General features: G+C 38.1%; 1 protein-coding gene across 1 annotated transcript in view; it reads right to left on the reverse strand.

Moving 5' to 3' along the window:
* Nucleotides 1-12,880: 12,880 nt before the first annotated feature.
* Rad18 (RAD18 E3 ubiquitin protein ligase) overlaps nucleotides 12,881-18,997 on the reverse strand; it is a 96,487-nt gene continuing 90,370 nt past the window's right edge. Inside the window, exon 13 of the mRNA XM_026383113.2 lies at nucleotides 12,881-12,983. Coding sequence (XP_026238898.2) covers nucleotides 12,881-12,983 — 103 coding nt within the window. The remainder of the gene's footprint in view (nucleotides 12,984-18,997) is intronic.

The following is an 18,997-nucleotide window of genomic DNA, read 5'->3' on the forward strand; positions in this document are numbered from 1 at the left end:
TCCACATTACTCTCACAAACGTCCATAGGACACAAACTTCCAGAGATGCTAAAGGGTAAGCAGACACATTAAGGTGACATTGACATGTGATACCTATTCAATTCTAAAAAGCCCCAACCCAGGCCAGATGGAAATTAGCACCCTCATAGAGAAATGAAACTGGAATTTCAATTAAAATGACTGCTCTGTCACTCCAACTCAAGTTCTCTATTCTTTCCCAGAAGAGGGGCAGAAAGGGGTCCTAGAGACTGCAGCCTGAGCTTGGGGCAGAATGGCTGACAAGACGGTCAGGAAGGGCTGCCACCAAGAGAGCTAGGCCAGAGTCCAATCAGGACTTGAAGGGAGTGACCTGAGAGCACAGCTGCCTCCTGCCTGAGGACATTTTTCAACCTTAGCTCTTCTGACAGGTGACATGCTTGAGGAATGGAGACAATGACAGAACTATTCACCTATGACCATCAAAACCCACTACTTTGCCTAAAATAAGAAAATGCATAAGGAATAGCTACAAGGAACTGGAAACTCAAAAATAAAACAACGAGGTGTTAGCCAATGGGAACAACGCATTCCTCCAAGTTCACATTTGGCCTTAGCTAAAGAAAACTTATTAGGAGGTTGAAGTGCCTAGCTACCTCTGCTCCTATGTATCTTTCCATCAGATTTGGCTTAATTTTCCATTGCTGCATTTTAGTGTTCATTTTGTTAAGGACTATATAAGAGTAGAAATGTTTAAATATAGAAGAAGGGCCACATTAAACTATGCCACTGTGCTCCATAACTGTTATTGACTCATGATGATTTGGAGTGATAAGCAGCTCACATAAATGATATAACTGGTGCTATTTTTATGCAAGTGAATCAAGCATTTCTGTAACAACTGAACAGTGTAGTAGAAGATAGACTGAGGAGTGGAAGAAACTGTTTCATGGGCCCTGACCCAAGATCTCTTTGCTTCCTCAGCAAGATCTCTTCCATTTTGGCTTACTGCTCACACTCTGTGCTCAAATACTGTTCAGAGCACTAAGAACACAGGAGAATACCACAGAGGTAAAGTCTCTGGATTCACAGACCTCACACTCTAGTAGTGAAGAAGAGAAGCAATGAATATGTGTTTGTTTCTTTTGTATTTTAACAAATAGTTTTTGAATCTCTACAATGTTCTAAGTCTGGCAGATAAAGCAGTAAAAGTGACAGAGCACTCTGGCCACAGAATTTGGTAAGAGAAAACCAAACAACAAACAGGCAGACAAACACATTTGGACAGTATATTCTATAAAAGAGAGAGTTTAGAGCAGATGCCAACTGGGAGAAGTGAAGTATTTTAGAAAGAGAGGTTCAGGAAAGCTGATAGGAGAAAGTATGTTGGGGCAACTTTAGGACTGATAAGAAGCAGACAACCAGGTGAAGACCTTGGATATGTTAGATCAATTGTAATAAGTCTGTACAGCTGCAGTCCAAAGACAAAAGCCAGAGAGATAGATTAAAGCCCTAGGACACTTAACTCACAGTAAGATGGCTGTTAGGGGAAGAATTATCTATAGTGGGGGTAACTGTGGATAAAGAGAGACTAGTTAGGAGGCTAGAATGGTGGCCTCATTGAGAGATTATTCTGGCTTATATTAATGTGGTAGCTGTGGAGGGGCTCGGGAGTACACACAAAAAGGTAAATTGTGAAGGATATACCAATAATCATAGTGATGGATAGGATGTGGTGGGTAAACATAAGAGATCAAAGATGAGTTCCAAACCAACAGAATTCATTAAATAAATGGGGAAAGGACTTGAGTAGATATTTCTCCAAAGAAGATAAGCATATAAATGGCCAACAAAAATATCAAAAATGCTTAACATCTTTTGTAAATCAAATGTAAATCAAAACCAAAACAAAATATCATCTCATACCCAATAGGATGGCTACTTGTTTTCCTCTCAAAAGACTAGAAAATAACAGTGAGGATGTAGAGAAATTGGAAAATTTATGCACTGTTGATGGCAGTATAGATGAGTATGGCTCCTATATAAAACAGAATGATGGGTTTCTCAAAACTAAAAATAAAGCAACCCAGCAATCCCATTTCTGGGTATACCCCCAAACAATTGAAGGCAGAAGCTTGATATGATATTTGCATTTGCACATCCATGTTAACTGCAGCATTATTTACAATAGCCAAGAGAATGAAGCAACTCAATGGTCATTTACAGATACATGGATAAAAAACAACACAGTATACACATACAATGGAATATTCCTCCTTAAAATGAGAAGGAAATCCTGTCACATGTGGATGTGGATGAATCTTGGGGACATTATGCTAAGTGAAGTAAGCCAACCATAAAAGTGAAGTAAGCAAAAAAAACAAACAAACAACAACAACAAAAAAAACACTGAATGCTTTCATTTAAATTCAGTATCCAAAAGAGTCAAATTCAAAGAATCAAAGATGACTTCTAAGTATAAGAAAATACTAAAATGTTTTGGTTGAGGAAAGATAATATCAGATGCCAAAGGAAATTGTAAGACAAATCACTTGGCAGAACTTGCAAAATTGGCTGCAGATTGAATCCTTCAGCCACCAAGAGGGTATATTGGGATATTTGGGATTTCTTTGGAATGCACTATTATTGAGAGTTCCATATCCTTCTCTTCTCAGAGCAAAGGTGTGGGGCACTGCCCCTCACCTTCAAGGGAAGTGAAAAGGCCTGCAGCAGAACCACTTATAGAGCTTGACATCACTCCCTGTAGATGGTGAGGGCAGGATAGACTCATATCCAGATCAAGAGCCCAGAAATCTAGAGCTGATCTAGCTCTAGATATACTGTTGACACTAGTCTCTGTATGGGTATTTAATTAGTGAAAATTAAAAGAAATAACAGAAAAAAATCCAGTTCCTCAGTTGCACCAGCATTTCAAGTTTCAGTAGTCACATGAGACCAGTGGCTGCCATATTGCACAGCATATAGAATATTTCTGCCACTGCATAAAATTCTAATGGATAACAGTGATCTAGAGGGTAAAGACAAGTTGGTGGACTGCTTTGACACCAGAGCAAAGGAGTGTTGCTATGTTGGAATTGACCTTCATTCCAGAGTTTGTTAGTGTAAAGAATGAATTCAGGGTTTTGTGTGTATAAATTCGTATAGACTACATGGGAACAAAGACCTGGAATCAGTTAAGTCCTCAAGAGAATTGGCCAGAAAAGCAATGGGTTCCCCAAGAAAGCCTGTGTGGAAGGTACCAGAGAAAACCAAGAAGAGAGAGGAGGTACGAACACTGGACAGTGGAGCCTCCGAGGAACCAGGAGGGTCAACGTGAACTAACTTTCAGGCCCAGTGGGTGAACCATCTGATGATAGCACTAGTCAGGAAAAAGATTCCCTGCTCCCATGCTCCCTCTCTTCACTCCTTGAACCAAATGCCAGATAGTAAAGGATGGGTGAAAGAATAAAGCAGAGTAGGGAGAGAAGTACTCAAGGACCACGCCTATTCTACACACCTGCAAGAAACCAGTCCATTAGCAAGCTCCATTGGGGGCAGGGAAAATTCTTAACTATATGCTAAGTCCAAGGTCAGAATCTTATTACAACTAGACATTGTAACTCTGGACTACAACCTCAACTTGTAATGAGATTATGTCCCAATAAACCCATCATCACTTGAAAATATAAGATGAAAAAGTACTTAATATGCCTAACCTATCAAACACAGTGTTTAGTAACACAGTACACTGTGCAATGTCATTGATCTCGCCACTCCCTGTGATGCCTGACTGGGAGTTGCAGCCATACAATATTTCCAGAGAGGATCATACCACACCATGGCTAGCCTAGGAAAAGATCAAAAGTCAAATTCAAAATATGGTTTCTAATTTTGCATCATCACAAAATTTAAAAGTCATAAATTAAACCATAAGTTGGGACCATCTGTATAAATCATGTTTTAAAATTACTTAACAGTAATCAGGAAAGAAAAAGGACCATAGAATATTTAATCTAGCAGTGGAGAACATACTGGATACATTTTGAAGGGCTATAAGGAGATTAAAAGAGCAACCTCCTAATATATCCCCAAAATTTGTTCCATGACTCATTACTTGGTTTTAACCCAAGCAACTGTGTGAATGGGAATGTTTAACAGGCTAAAATGGGGGAAGATCTGGGGAATGAAGACTTGGGAATAGTGAGATGAAATCAAGAGTTCTGTTTTGAACATGTTGAGTTTGGGAAGCCTTTAAGTCAAGTGAATATATCAAGCCATTGTGAAAGTCAGGAGAAAAGAATAATTTTAAGAATCATTAATTATTATAGAGATAGAATTCAAAGTCAAGTGACTAATTAAAATCAACTAGAGGGAAAAAAAAAACAGCGAGAGAAGGAAAGCAGGTTGAAGGCTAGGTTCTGGGGCACTTCTACATTTAAGGTTATAAGTTGCTCTAGAATTTCCCCCAAAGACCCATGTGTTAAAAGGCTTGGTCCCTGGCAAGGTGCTACTTGGAGGATGTGGAACCTTTAAGAGGTGGGGCCTACTAGGAGGCCTTCCAGTCACTGGAGCATGCCCTTAAAGGAGATTATGGGACACTGGCTCCTTCGGTGCTTCTCTTTTTCTCATCTTAGCCATGGGGAGATTGGTTTTTCTCTGCCACATGCTCCTTGCTATAATGTGCTGTCTTGCCATAGGCCCAAAAGCAATAGGACCACTCAATCCGACTGAGATCTCCAAAACTGTGACCCAGAATAAATCTTTTCTTTTATAAGTTAATTATATCTGGTATTTGTTATAGTGATGGAAAGCTGAAAAATACATAAGTCAAAGAATGAAGCTCCAATGAGATAAGGCAGTTCATGAGGTAAGAGGGAAATCAAGAGGACCTGACAAGCCTGGTAGAGGGGAGAGGCAAGGAATGGCTATGATGGGCCATGGAACCCAAAGTAGATAATAAGCAAGTCAGAACATGTGGAGTAGAGAGAATGGATAGTTAAAGGTGGTAAGGTTAATGCAATCAAGGTCTTGTTGTGAGGGCTTGGGAATGGGTATCAAATAATTGTTGAAGTGGGAACATCTAGGTAAAGAGGAAGCCAGAGTGGGAAACCTGAACTTGAGCTTCAGTGACAGTACAGGAAATCAAAGGCAGACTAGGGCACGTGGGTGACAACAGTGAGATGGGGAAATAATTATCAGAAGTAATCAGTATCAGGTGTTCTGGGGTGGTAGGGGTGTTGAATGGATCACTGAATAGAGGATTAAAGACCCAAACCTCTCCTCATCCACTCTTGAGACCACCCTTCCTCACCTAAGAAGGCTTGAGGAGTTTGAAGCTGGTCAATTGCCCTTGCCTTCAAAAACCACATGTCTAAAATCTAAGGCCCAGATGGCCTCTCCTTGGGAACAAGACAGGAAGCCAGACTGTCTCATATGAAGATGCTAATGGGTCCTCAAGTTCTTAATCACAAAAGCCAACACAAAAACTACCCACTGGAAGTCTTTCTTGTCCCCTCAGCTGGAGTTTCCAACCCTGTTTTTCATTCAGCCAAAAACACACTCCAAATCTTAAACCCTCGCTAAAAACCTATTTTCCAACCTGTTTCTTCCAGCTCTAGTTCAAATGCCCTGTTTCACTGAACAGGAAGCAGAGGCCTAGGGAGGAAAGTAACCCACTCCTAGAACTGGATTAGTCACATAGTAAGTTGTTTGAACAGGAAATGCTTCTTTTTCACACATCTGTTCTCACATCCTAACACATTATCATTCAATGAATATACACGTAATGATGTCCCAAAATGGAGTGAGGGAGAAGCACATCAAAGGTTGCAGCATTTGATTTGATATTCCTTAAGGGAAAGGACACACCAAGAGGACAGAAGAGGAAACAAAGGAGAAAATGGCAGACCATCAAATCAAATTCTAGCACAACAGGAGGCCTTAGCCTTTCCAGGGACAAAACCATTCATTTCCTCCCTGTTCCTGAAATGGGAGTAAGCTGTGATTGTTCCATGTCTCTGGTATTCTCTCCACTCCCTTAATAGGAGCTAATACATGTCCCAATCTCTCATAGCAAGTTTTCACTAATTGAGAGTGAAATGAAAAGAACATGCATGGCTAGTTCTAATCATTGCTACACATTAAGTAATGCTGGTATATTTCCTACTACTTGCTTCTGCATGATTATGCTTCTTGCACACTATATGAAGTTAGACTGTTGGTTTTCTAAAATCCAATCTGAGAAACCCTGTCACACATGCTGATTGTATTTATGGAAATATGTCTTAACTTTTGCCCTAGTTTCTATATTTATAAGACATATGGCTGTTGGGATGAGTAAATGAGCTCACACTGACAAAGTCCTTCATCCTGGCATGTACCATACACTTGATAAATGTTAGCTAGTATTAAAAACTGAGATGAATCATTTGTGTATTATTGATATATTGAGTTTATTTTTTCTTTTTTTTTTTAAAGAGAGAGAGAGAGAGAGAGAGAGAGAGAGAGAGAGAGAGAATTTTTAATATTCATTTTTTGGTTTTCATCTTTGTTTGTATGTGGTGTTGAGGATCGAACCCGGGCAGCATGCATGCCAGGCAAGCGCGCTACCGCTTGAGCCACATCCCCAGCCCCGTTTATTTTGTTTTCTATTAACTATGTCTTTTCTTAGTTTTTCTATTAATTCTGTCTTTTCTGCCTCACCATGGTTTAAGTTTTCCTTAACCCATTTTCAGGCTTGGAGAACCATACACTCTTTGTATTCATTAAGGTTTAACCTTAAATTTTTAAAATGGATTCTTGTCTTAGGGTGTAAAGTGGGTCCATACCTGCACAACAGTGCCAAGGGCTTCAGAATGTGCTCACTTCCTAATCACCCCCTTCAGGTCCCACAATATCATTTTATTTCTACCTCATTTTAACCAGCCTCTTCCGCCTCCCCACTCTAAATTAACTTGCCAATGTTTTGAGTAAGTGTTTTGCTCATAAGTGCCTTTAGAACCCCATTCCTTTCTTGTGGGTTCTATTTCATTCTTACCTCAGAGCATCCTCTAGTAAGCACATCATAACAAAAGAAAGTCTGGATCTCACAACATTCAGTCTTGCATGGAGAATAAGCTAGTTTAAACAGCACCATCCCACAATCCATCACTACTATATTCTGTTTCTTTGCTAGAAAATCAAAAACAGAAAAAAGCCCCAGATAGGGTATGACTTTAAAAAAATTTCATTCACCTATTTTCTACTTCTGGTCAGCAATAGTCTTAACTAATCTTGAAGTAGACTCAGACAAACATGTCTCTATAAAGCCTATTTTTCTATACCCCTGTGACAAGTTGGTTAAGAAGAGTCTCTGAAGAGATCAAATGGCAGCATTAAGCTATGCTACCATAGATCCCTATCTTAGCCCCAACCCCCTTCCTTAAATTTTCAATGGAAGTCAATATCATGTATTAAAAAAATAAATTGTTCTATGTAGATGGCATGCTTTCAGAAATTTAATATTTATTCTACCAAAATGTTTTCAGTAAATACTTTTTTTTAGAATTTAACTTTTATTTGTTTTTATGTGGTACTGAGGATGGAACTCAGTGCTTCACATATGCCAAACAAGTGCTCTACCACTGAGTTATAACCCCAGCCCTCAGAAGATATTCTTTAGAATTTATAAGTTAATATTAGGGGCTGGGGCTGTAGCTCAGTAGTCCAACACTTGTCTGGCATGTGTGAAGCATTGGGTTCAATCCTCAGCACCACATTAAAAAAATAAAATAAAATAAAGGTATTGTATCCGTCTACAAATAAATGAATAAACATTAAAATGATCCCATGGGCTGGGGACGTGGCTCAGTGGTAGATGCTTGCTGGGCATGCACAAGGTCTTGGGTTCCATCCCCAGCACTGCAAAAAAAAAAAAAAAATTAAAAATAAGCCAAAATAGTTCCATGTAACAAAGAATTTAAGGTTACCTGGAAGTACATTTAGCAATTAATACTGCTATTAGTCATGGAAAAAAGTCAGGGCTGCCAAAAATCAGATGCTACACAAAAGGTATGTGATCCAAACAGAAATAAACAATGCCATGTGGACTCCTTGGGTTTCAACAGTATGCCTGAGTAGTTCCAAAGCTGTGATATGGGGACTGAAAAAAATTTGCTCACTTCCCACCTGGCTCTTATTCCAGAAAAGACATTCATAATAGAATGTCAACTTTGCTCGCTGCTTATTCATCTAGCATCTGAACCAGCTGGGCTTCTTTGGCCAGCATGACAATAAGCAGCTATACAATTTTGCAGAAAATGTATCCAGTTGCTATTCTATTCAGAGCCTGGAGGAATATAGAATAAAAATGTTTTCTAGCCTTTTCCCCCAGAGATCTTCAACACAAAGACTATCACATTAGAATATCAGAAGTCTAGTCTTTGTTTGCTTATAACTCTATAGAACTGTCTTTACTTATTTAATTCCCTTTAATTCTGGACCCTCAGCTTTGACAGTTAACTGAAGCAGTCATATGAAAACTTTTTGCAATTGCTGTAAAATTCTCAGTGAAGAGCTCCAATGTTTCATAACATCTGTTATTTTCAAACTTACAAAAAAAAAAACTTCCTATAAAGTTTAATATTTTAGGGCCTCTGGGCTGGGGATGTGGCTCAAGCGGTAGCATGCTCGCCTGGCCCGGATTCGATCCTCAGCACCACATACAAACAACGATGTTGTGTCCGCCAAAAAATGAAAAATAAATATTAAAATTCTCTCTCTCTCTCTCTCTCTCTCCTCTTTAAAAAAAATGTGTTCCTTCCTTTCTCTCTTAAAAAGAAATTTAGGGCCTCTAATTTTGAAAAATCCAATCACATATTTTATTAAAAGCCAATGTCCTAATAATTTGATTTCTGGAAACCTAATCTAAGTAAGTTACTACACATGAAAAAAAAATTATACACAAGGCCAATTTCAAACTATTCACAATTGGAAATAAACTGGAAGTAACATTAATGTCCAAGGACAAGAGGAATGTTTACATAAAATGTGGCACATGATCCAGATGAACTGTTATGCAATCACTGAAGAGCACTGAAAGGCACTGTAAAATTTTTTTGTGACAATGAAAGTATTGTGTGTGTGTAGAGGTGGTCCTGATAAGTCATAGGCTTTCATTAATGCCATATACCTTTCCTTTGTTACACTTGTCAGTTATCTGTGTAACCATTTAGTTCATGTTTGTCTCCCCTTCTGGTCTACAAGTTGCACAGGGCAGGGTCTCTTTGTTTTGTGCACTACTTAATATATAGTCCTAACCATAAAGGGAATGAAGGTGATAGAGGGAAAGAAGAAAGAGGGACAGAAAAGAGAAGACAAACATGATTTACAAGAAACATTATGGACCCAGGTCACAGCCCACTATCAGCTAGGAGACTGAATTCTCCTGGTGTCCATGTGGCACAAAGAGAGGCCAACAGGGCATAGGGACCAGAAGCAGGACCCTGCCAGTTTGCATCTCAGGCAACAAACTGGGGTTGACATCCTAGGCAAGGCAGAACTCTCCAACCAGACCAGCTATAGTACCTAAAGTACCCTAAAGGGGAAATATAAAGCCAGGAACATGGTTATTAATGCTTATGTGACCAGATGACTATTCTTATGGACATCTGAGAAACATTAAGATTAAAGTCAAAGAAAGATGACTAAAATGCTAATAAATTTAATGGTTGTGACTTTGTCCTCTAATATTTACAATTAATTACTTTTATAATTTAAAAAGGTAGGGAAAAGTTGTCTCATTTGAAAGAATTGCTATTTTATTCTATGGGATGCTAAGAATTCTGAAATCCACTACTTCTGCCTTTTCCCTGGTTCTAAGGATACTCAGTCAAATTTAGTGTTCAAGAAAAATGGTTCAAGTGTAGTGGTCTGGACAATTCTTATTCTACAGGACCAAGAAACAAATTTAAAAAAATATATCCTCCAGGAAGGCCTCTCTATTTCATCTACTTTTGGCAATACATCTTTGCCATGTGATTCTACTTGTAAGGGCATGCCACCCTGAATTACAGGATCTTAAAGATATGAATTCTTTTTTCATAGAGACCTCTCAGTGTGGGATAGGAGAGAAAAGGGGAGACTAGACGGTGAAATGAGGCCCTGACACACTGAACTACGTGCATGCCCTTTTCCATAATCTACACAGTAGCTCATTAGTATCCACCCACACCTTAGCACTGCTATCACTATGAGCTGATATAATTTACATCAGCTGTTCTGCCTTGAGAAGAGTTAGGAGGTAAAAACAATAAATAACCAGTGGATTACTGGTAAATTTGGTAAGGATTACATTTCTAAAAGTCAAATTTCAGAACTTAGAAGCTTATCAGTTTCAATTCTGAATCTAACACTTTTCCTAAGGTTCCTTAATCTTTGTTAAATGGATATAAAAATACCTTTCCATCAATATATGAATATTAAATGTATGCTAAGTGCTAACATATAGAACTCAATAGCCCCTTTGGTCTTATTTTTCAGATAAACTTTGAAGTTCCTTTTTATTGGGGGTTCTTCAATCTTGGTACCATTGAGATTTTACACTGGATTATTTGTTTGTTTGTTTACTTTTTGTTCCAGAGATTAAACCCACAGGAACTTAACCTCATTTAGAAACAGGGTCTTGCAAAGTTGCTGAGGCTGGCTTTAAACTTGTGATCATCCTGCCTCAGCCTCCCAAGCCACTGGGATTTACAGGCATGAACCACTACACCTGACTAGACTGGATAATTCTTTATTGTGGGATGTTATGAGCTACATTATACCCCCTCCCAAATGTATGTGTTGGAAGGCCTAACTCCCAGGACTTCACAATGTTACTGTATTTTAGAACAGGCTTTTAAAAGAGGAAATTAAAGTAAAATGAGGTGATATAATGGGCCTGATCCAATGACTAATGAACTTGTGAGAAGAGATCAGGGCACAGAAACATGCGCACAGAGGAAAGCCCTTGAGAATGTGGTAAGAGACAGCCCTCTGAAAATTAGGGATAGAGGCCTTAGGCGATGTCCGAGTGCTCTTTGACTTCCAGCCTGGAGAATTGTGCAAAGTAAGTCTGCTGTTTAAGCAGCCTGACCAAACTAACACTTGGGGGTTGACTTGTGCATTATGATGTTGAGCAGCACCCCAACCTCTGTCCATCAATACTAATATCATCCCTCCTACCCCCACCTCCAGTTATAACCACAAATGTCTCCACATATTGCTCACATATCCCCTGAGGAACAAATTCTTCCTGCTTGCTCCATGAGCACCACTGTTTTACTCAATATTTGGTTACCTTTGTACTTCCAGAGCTCAGCACAATGACTGATATATAACAAAGTTGATAATCAAATTTATTGAATGAATTAACGTGTGGAGATCCCCCTCTCTTGGATTTCACTGCTCCATTTACTTCTCTTGCTGCAAATAAAATAGTAATTACCTGCAGTTTAACTTATAAAATTATAATTTTAGTGAAAGAAGCCATTTTCACTGTAGCATCATTTCTGGCAACTTAGTATACATTATACCAACGCTAGCCTCCACTTTGGCTGGATGCTCCTAACCATCACATCAGATCTGCTGACAAGTTCAGTGAGTGGTGCTGCTTCTCACTTCCTTAGTGTACCATTTATTGCTTTAGGCAGATGAAATGACTATGACAAATTCTTTTGTAATCATTTGAAACTCAGTAAACTCATAAAGAAAAATGGTGGGTTTCAGTATGAAAATGCTAAACTCTCAAGATGAGACTCCAAGTTATGAAAAAGCCCAAAGCATACCAAAAAGCCAGTCACTGGAGATATTCTTTTGAAAGGAGAAATCACAAATGCTTTCCCCGGCATACCCGTAAATTTGTTATTTTAACACTGCTGCATTTGCTCCCATGTTATTTGCAAGTTGATGTGTTTGGTTTGGGTAACAGCAGAGGAAGAGATGGGGGTAGGTTGGCTCTGAAATACCAAAGAGAAGCAAGCAGTAGGAACTAGATACTGGTGTACTTTTCACACTTAGATAACAATTTCTGACCAACAAATTGTGAACTGTACACAACTATTCATAGGATACAGTTTTAAGGACATTATTCCAAATTAACGTAAGAGTCCATTCATTAACAAAATACATTTATTACATACTTTTCATTAAATGGCTAGGACTCAAAATGATGGAGATTTGATCAACTCAACTGAAAAAATACTAACAATAATGTTTTTTAAGAGCCATTCAGAAGAATAAGCTCAATGTTTCAAAGTTATTGTGGCTTTGTGACTTTAAATTATAATACTAACTTTGTAACTTTTAAAAAATTATAATACTAACTTTGTGACTTTTAATTATAATTCTATTCTGAGTAATGTGTAAAATACAAGTTTAACAAAAACTACATTCAACTTAGAAAATAACTATCATGAATTGCTGTCATGGGTTCGCTGAAATAACGGCATCAGGTACTTACACACACCAAGAATGTGAATCAGCACAAAACACAGATACTCTTAACTCAAGTGCTTGTTATAGTAAATAGGCAGAAAAGAATCCTTTTGTGAAGTTGGTGTCCATGGAAGAAAAGGAGGATGGTGTAAGGACATTTTGAAATTTAGAAACCAAACAAAATCCCTTTCCCAAATAGTTTACCCACTCTGCAAAGCTGGTGAACATGTGGATAGTGTTTTTAAGGAGAAACATTTTAGAGGCAGAAGGCAACTGACCAAGTGAGGATGCTTAACTTTTTCTGGAAAGGCGGAAGAGACTAGAAATCAGTTAACCATAACATTTAGGAATTAACATCTTCCCTTGGACATTTATAAATATGAAATCCATATATGGCAATAAAAAGTACCACATTCTGATCACTGAATTAAAAAATCAGCAACAGCCCACACTAATTCCTATTACGCTTGTTTCTTGGTTCAATTTCAGCACTTTCAGCTGCTCTTGTGCGGCGATTCTGTCTTGGGCTTATTTCTATGTCTTGAAGATCATTTCTGAAATCGGAAAAAAAAGAAATGATATCTTAGAGAATAATAATCATGGTTTTAAGCAATTGCAAGTTTGTGAGTGCTTTTGTATGCGTTGTTTCATCACCACCCCCATAACCCTCTACTCTCATCAACAAATCTGTAATTATTATTATTACAATTATCATCATCCCCACTCTATAAGTAAGAAGAAAACAGTGAATGTGCAAAGATTACAGAAAGAGTCAGGAACTGAACCTTTTTCTTCTGAATCAAAATCTGTGGTTTTATGCTTAACATCTTAACATGTAGAAAACAAACGAAAAAAAGTATACCTCATTCTAACAATGAACAATAAAAAGCCAGAGAGTTTAATCATTCCTGTAGAGTAACCAAGAAACAAAACTCCAAAGAAAAATAAGCCCCTTCAAAGAGAGTTGGGCCCTACAAACTCTCACTCTAGGCAAAGTTATGAGAGAGATGGGGGTGGGGTGCAATTATTATGTAATCAGCTAAGAAGTCTGGTAAATTGCCAATAAAATTTTTAATTTTTATTTTTGGTGGTTGAGATGAAACCAGGTCCCATGCATGCTAGGAAAGTGTTCCACCAGGCGCCCTCATTAGTTCTTAAGTACAGGTTAGTACTGAAAGCTCCTGATATAAGGAGTCCACATGCACTTGTAAACTCTTTTCCATAAGCCTCCCCCAGCTACTCATGAGAAAGACTGGGAAAAAGGCAGGAGACTGGAGAGAGCCTACTTTGGTGGCTACCGAGACTGGCAGAAAGCCCTGCCTGTGTCCTGGATGCTTTTCTTCTGAAAGGCAAAAGCTTTAAATTACTGAGGGAAGAGCAGGAAACTTGCTGGCCCATGAGGCTTGATAAAAGATCCATAGCCTCTGGAGGAGATGAGGCAAAATAAGCCTATTGAAGTAGGAATGACAGAAAATCATTTGTAGGAACAGAGGCAAAAATCTACTGCTGCTGGAGAAATAGTGGAAACTAAAACCTCCACCGCTGGAAGAGGCACAGAAAATCATGTTGGCCTGCTGATCTCACATATATACTAAGCAGAGCTTTGTTCAAGGCAGCCTGACTACTATGATAGGAGAAAGAAGTTCTGGCAGAGCCCCATGGCTGAGACCCAGGAGAACAGGGCTTACCTAAGACTGAGGCTGAACCAAGCCAATAGAAAACCCCAGCTCTCCCCCACCAAAGGCCCAGGATGAAGAAATAAGCAGAAGCAGGAAATAGTTAAGGGAGAAGTAAGGACACCAAGAAGAGATGCCCCTCTGTGGTGCAGGCATGAAGAGGGAGATAAAAAGAAAATGGAAGCAGTCACTAAGCAAGACCCTCCAAATTCGGCCTCAATGCTAAGCACTAAGTCACACCAGTGAGGTCAACTCCTAAGTAACTGACTCAACTTCCCACAATAACAACATGACAGAAGTATGCCCATGTCTAGGCATAAGCTCTATTTATCCCAGTCTTAAGATTCCTTCACAGCCTATCCAACATTCAGTGAAAATGTCCAACACAAAAGAAGAAAAGAAAAAACCCCACTGCCAAGAGATAAGGAAACCAGGGGATACAGAAAGAGACAACCACATCTCAGAACCAGGACTTTAAGATAATAATAATTAATATGTTAGAGGATCTACAAAAGCTGGATGACATCCATCAACAGATAGAGAAATTCAGCAGACACAGAAATGATATGAGTCAAATGGAAATGTTAGGAAAAATACTTTGTATCAGAGATGAAATCCTTCAAAATACTCATAAAGATAATATTTAAAGCTGATAAAAGACTCAGTAAACTTGTAGATATGTCAATAAAAATCATTCAAATTGAAAAGAACAAAATCTGTGTGTTGGGAGGGGAACAAAACAGAGCAACTCAGAGTTGAGACCATAAGAAGTGGTATATAATATGTGTAGTTAGAATCCCCAGAGAGAAAGAAGAAATATGTGAAGCTATATGGCTGTGCATTTTCTAAAAATAATGAAAGGCATCAAACAAATACCAAAGGTAGTCAAAGAACCCTAACCAGGATAAATATAAAAAATAAAACAATAACCACAAAAATCATTCAGACACATATTCAAAGTGCTAAAAATCAAAGACAGAAAAAGAAAATCTTGAAGACAGGCAGAAAAGAAACATTCCACAGAGGGACAAATGCAGATTTACAGTAGCCTTCATGTTGGAACCATATAAGTCATGAGATGATGCTATAATAGTTTTAAAGTGACAAAAGAAAAAAAAATTCAACCTAGAATTCCATACCATCCAAAAATACAATTCAGTAATGAAAGCTGCTAAATAAAGAATTCTCAGACATACAAAAGCTAAAAGAATTGTTAACATTTTTGAGCCTTCAGAAATATTAAAGGAAGTTTGTCAAAATATGATAATCAGATGAAAAATTGAATCTATACAAAGAATTAAGACCATCAGAAAGTATAAAACTAGAGGTAAATATAAAAATACTCATGGGGCTGGGTACATGGCTTAAGCAGTAGCGCAGCTCGCCTGGTATGCGCAGGGCACTGGGTTCGACCCTCAGCACCACATTAAAAAAATAAAATAAAGATGTTGTGTCCACTGAAAACTAAAAATTAAATATTAAAAAAATTCTCTCTTTAAAAAAAAAAAAAGATACCCATGTCTCACTTTTAATTGGTACCAAAAAAAAAGTGACTTTTTAGATTAAAAGAGTACTCACATACTGCAGGGTAGCATTGTTGGTAAGTTCTTACTACACACTGAAGCATTCTTTGAAGGCTGATGGTAATTAAAAAAACAAAAATATATGCTAAAAATCCTACTACAAATTTCTCTCTCTCTCTCTCTCTCTCTCTCTGAAGAGACAAGACAGGCACTGAACTACACCCCCAGCCCAAGTACTAAATTTTTAAAAATAAAAGTACAATTAATAAGACAATACTGGAAATAAAAATAAAATAATACACATCATTTAAAATTGATCCAAAAGATGAGAAAAAAGGAAAAAAGGAACAAAGATATTATAGATTTAAAGTCAACCATATTAGTAATTATGTTAAATATAACTAGTTAAGACTGTCCACTTACAAGATGCACTATAAATTGGATTTAAAAAGATACAACTACATCCTATTAAAAAAAAAAAAAAAAACAACAACCACCACCTCATATTTAAATACGTTGAAAACTGGGAAGGGCCTAAGATATACCCTATCTGCAAGTTAAAAGTTAGTCTGCCAGTTTGATAAGACACTGCCAGAAGATACAGGACTTCTGTGGAGAAGAGGACAATTTATCGTTTACATCAAGAAGAGCTGTCAGAGGGTCAGCGTTTGTGTGGTTCTGAAGCTCAATTCCAAAGATGACATGAAGAGGGACATACAACACCAGCACAGGCAATAAATAGACTGCACTTCCCCCTGAAGATGGGAAACTTTATTCTATTATAAAGGACAGTAAATTTGCTTCCTCTTTATTGCAGAAGAAGAAACTGTGCGTCTTCCAAGTCCCCTCACTATGCAAACATCCTGGATGAGATAAGAAGTTCACAAAAGACAGCCAGTTCCTTGTTTTTTAGGACATGCAAAAAAGCAAGAAACTTTTTTCTTTTTTTGGTACCAGAGATTAAACCCAGGGGCTCTTAATAACTGAGCCACATCCCCAACCCTCCACCCCTTTTTAAACTTATTTTTGAGACAGGGTCTCTCTAAATTGCTTAAGGCCTCACTAAGTTGACTTTGAACTTGAAATTCTTCTGCTTCAGCTTCTTGAGTTGCTGGGATAGGTATGTGCTACTGTGCCTGACTAAGAAATTCTTAACATATATTTCTCCTGATAATATCTACTCTTTGTTTCTACACCACAGTGGCCCCTGGAGATTTTTTTCCCAGGCATACACCACTTTATAAGCCACTATAACTAACAGAAGATAGGATTAAATCTATTTGTTGCATACAGAATTTAATTAAAGCAAATGGCAGCAGAATGAGGCCAACTTACAATATTAACCTTGAAAATGACTCTAGGGGCCCAGATCCAGCCAGCAGCACAAATTTCATGTACTTTCAGCATCTGCCTTAAACAATATTGTAGAGTATATCCTGAGCTTTCTATTTGGCCCAAGATGATACTGATCCAGGTATAGCAGGACATACAATAATTTTAGACTACAGTGGCCTGTGGGGAAGAAACCTATGGCAATTCTATCACCCACAAAAATCTTGATCAGTGAGTTGAGAGAGTTCTAAATACTTTCAGAGGCAAGGTGGAAATCAATGATCATTTCAGATAAAGGTTGAGACAAATTTTATACCATCTTTTCTAAGTAGGTTATTCCCACTGTAGGGATAACAGCCTCAGGATATGTATAAATACTCCTTTTATCCTTCCTGGAAGTTCTCTCCATGTAACAAAGGATAGTCTCACTTTGGGAGATCTCCCTAGTTGTCTGAAGGCTTGATCAGCTTGTGCTGTTTCCTTAAATACTTGAAGGTCTATTAAGGCCATCCTTATAGTGTTAGTTTCCACATTTTGGGGTGAAGAATTAATGCCTGGAATTAATTCTATAATAGAAGTACAGTCCTAGGCACACATAAAACTCCTGAAAAGAAGGTTTTGCTTATAATTGCCTGATGAGGCAGGAAGCTTGGAAAATTTGAGGCCAGCCTGGGTAATTTTGTGAGACCCTGTTTCAAAATTAAAAATTTTTTCAAGGGAGCTTGGGATGTAGCTCAGTGGGGCTTCAGACAGAGAGTGTGAATGCAATCATCTGGGTCACTGGGACTGATGGTCAAGGGATTCAGTGGACTTTCATCCCCTTATAATCTCTAGGTATCTAATATTATTGAATAAGGAAGTAGAATTGAAAAGACTTATGACACCTCCCTCAGAAATCTTCCTAGTCTACACACCTTAGTAAAGCAGTTTGGTCACTAAATGCTGTTGTCCCCAGAAAGGGATCTTCTAATTTTGGCAAGTTTCTGAGTAAGGATCAAGATAAAAAATGCACTGAGATTATATTGATTGTTTCAAAATTCAGCACTCTTTGACTGTTCCTGGACTTCATACATCTTTCTTTTTCCAACAGCAACCCTAGATTGACTAGACTGTTATACCCTCTGGATGGCAATTTGAGAAAGAGTGGGCCACAGGGATCCAAATCTGGTTCAACCATATGAATTCTCTGTTGGATTCACATAGTCCTAGATCAGGGGTCATCAAACTAGGGCCCATGGACCAAATCTCATCTACTGTCTGTTTTTGAAGTTTTACTGGAACACAGCCACCAAAGTGGGGGTTATCTCTATTCAGTCAGTCCGTAGGTTTCTATTCTGTAGGGTTCCCAGAATCAGACCAAATAGTTAAACAGTCATTAGCAGTAGTCAATGTTAGTAAAATAGAAAAAAAAAAAAAAAAAAAGCAAGGCTCCTTCCTCACCTTTTCTTCTTTTTTTAGTGGTATTGGTGATTGAACACAAGTGTACTCTATCACTGAGCTATTACCTCAGCCTTTTTATTTTTTGAGACAGGGTCATGCTAAATTGTGACCTTCCTGCCACAGCATCCTGAGTAGCTGGGATAGGCATGCAGCAGGGTGCCCAGCCAAACTTTACAAAATAAGGTATACAAAATATTAATAAGCATATAAAACTATATTCAACACAGTCATCAAAGAAATACAAATTTAAATCATAATGAGATACTACTAGACACCCAATAGAATGACTAAAATTAAAAAGACTAAGAATACCAAGTGTTGATGAGGACATAGAACATCTGGAACTCCTGTTGCTGAAGGGCATTGAAGTTAGCACACCACTTTGGAAACATGATTGGCAGTAACTACTAAAGCTGAATGTGTGCACACCCTTTGGTCCAGCAATATTACTCCTAGGAATATTCTCAAAAGAAATGAATGCATATGCACTGGAGGGCATTTACAATTATGTTCTTGATGGAGTTATTCATAAAAGCCCCAAACTCCAAACAAACAGTGTACCTATCAATAACAGAACAGATAAATACTGAGATCCAT

Source organism: Urocitellus parryii, chromosome 16, assembly GCF_045843805.1.
Source record: "Urocitellus parryii isolate mUroPar1 chromosome 16, mUroPar1.hap1, whole genome shotgun sequence".
In the NCBI taxonomy this organism is placed as follows: Eukaryota; Metazoa; Chordata; class Mammalia; order Rodentia; family Sciuridae; genus Urocitellus; species Urocitellus parryii.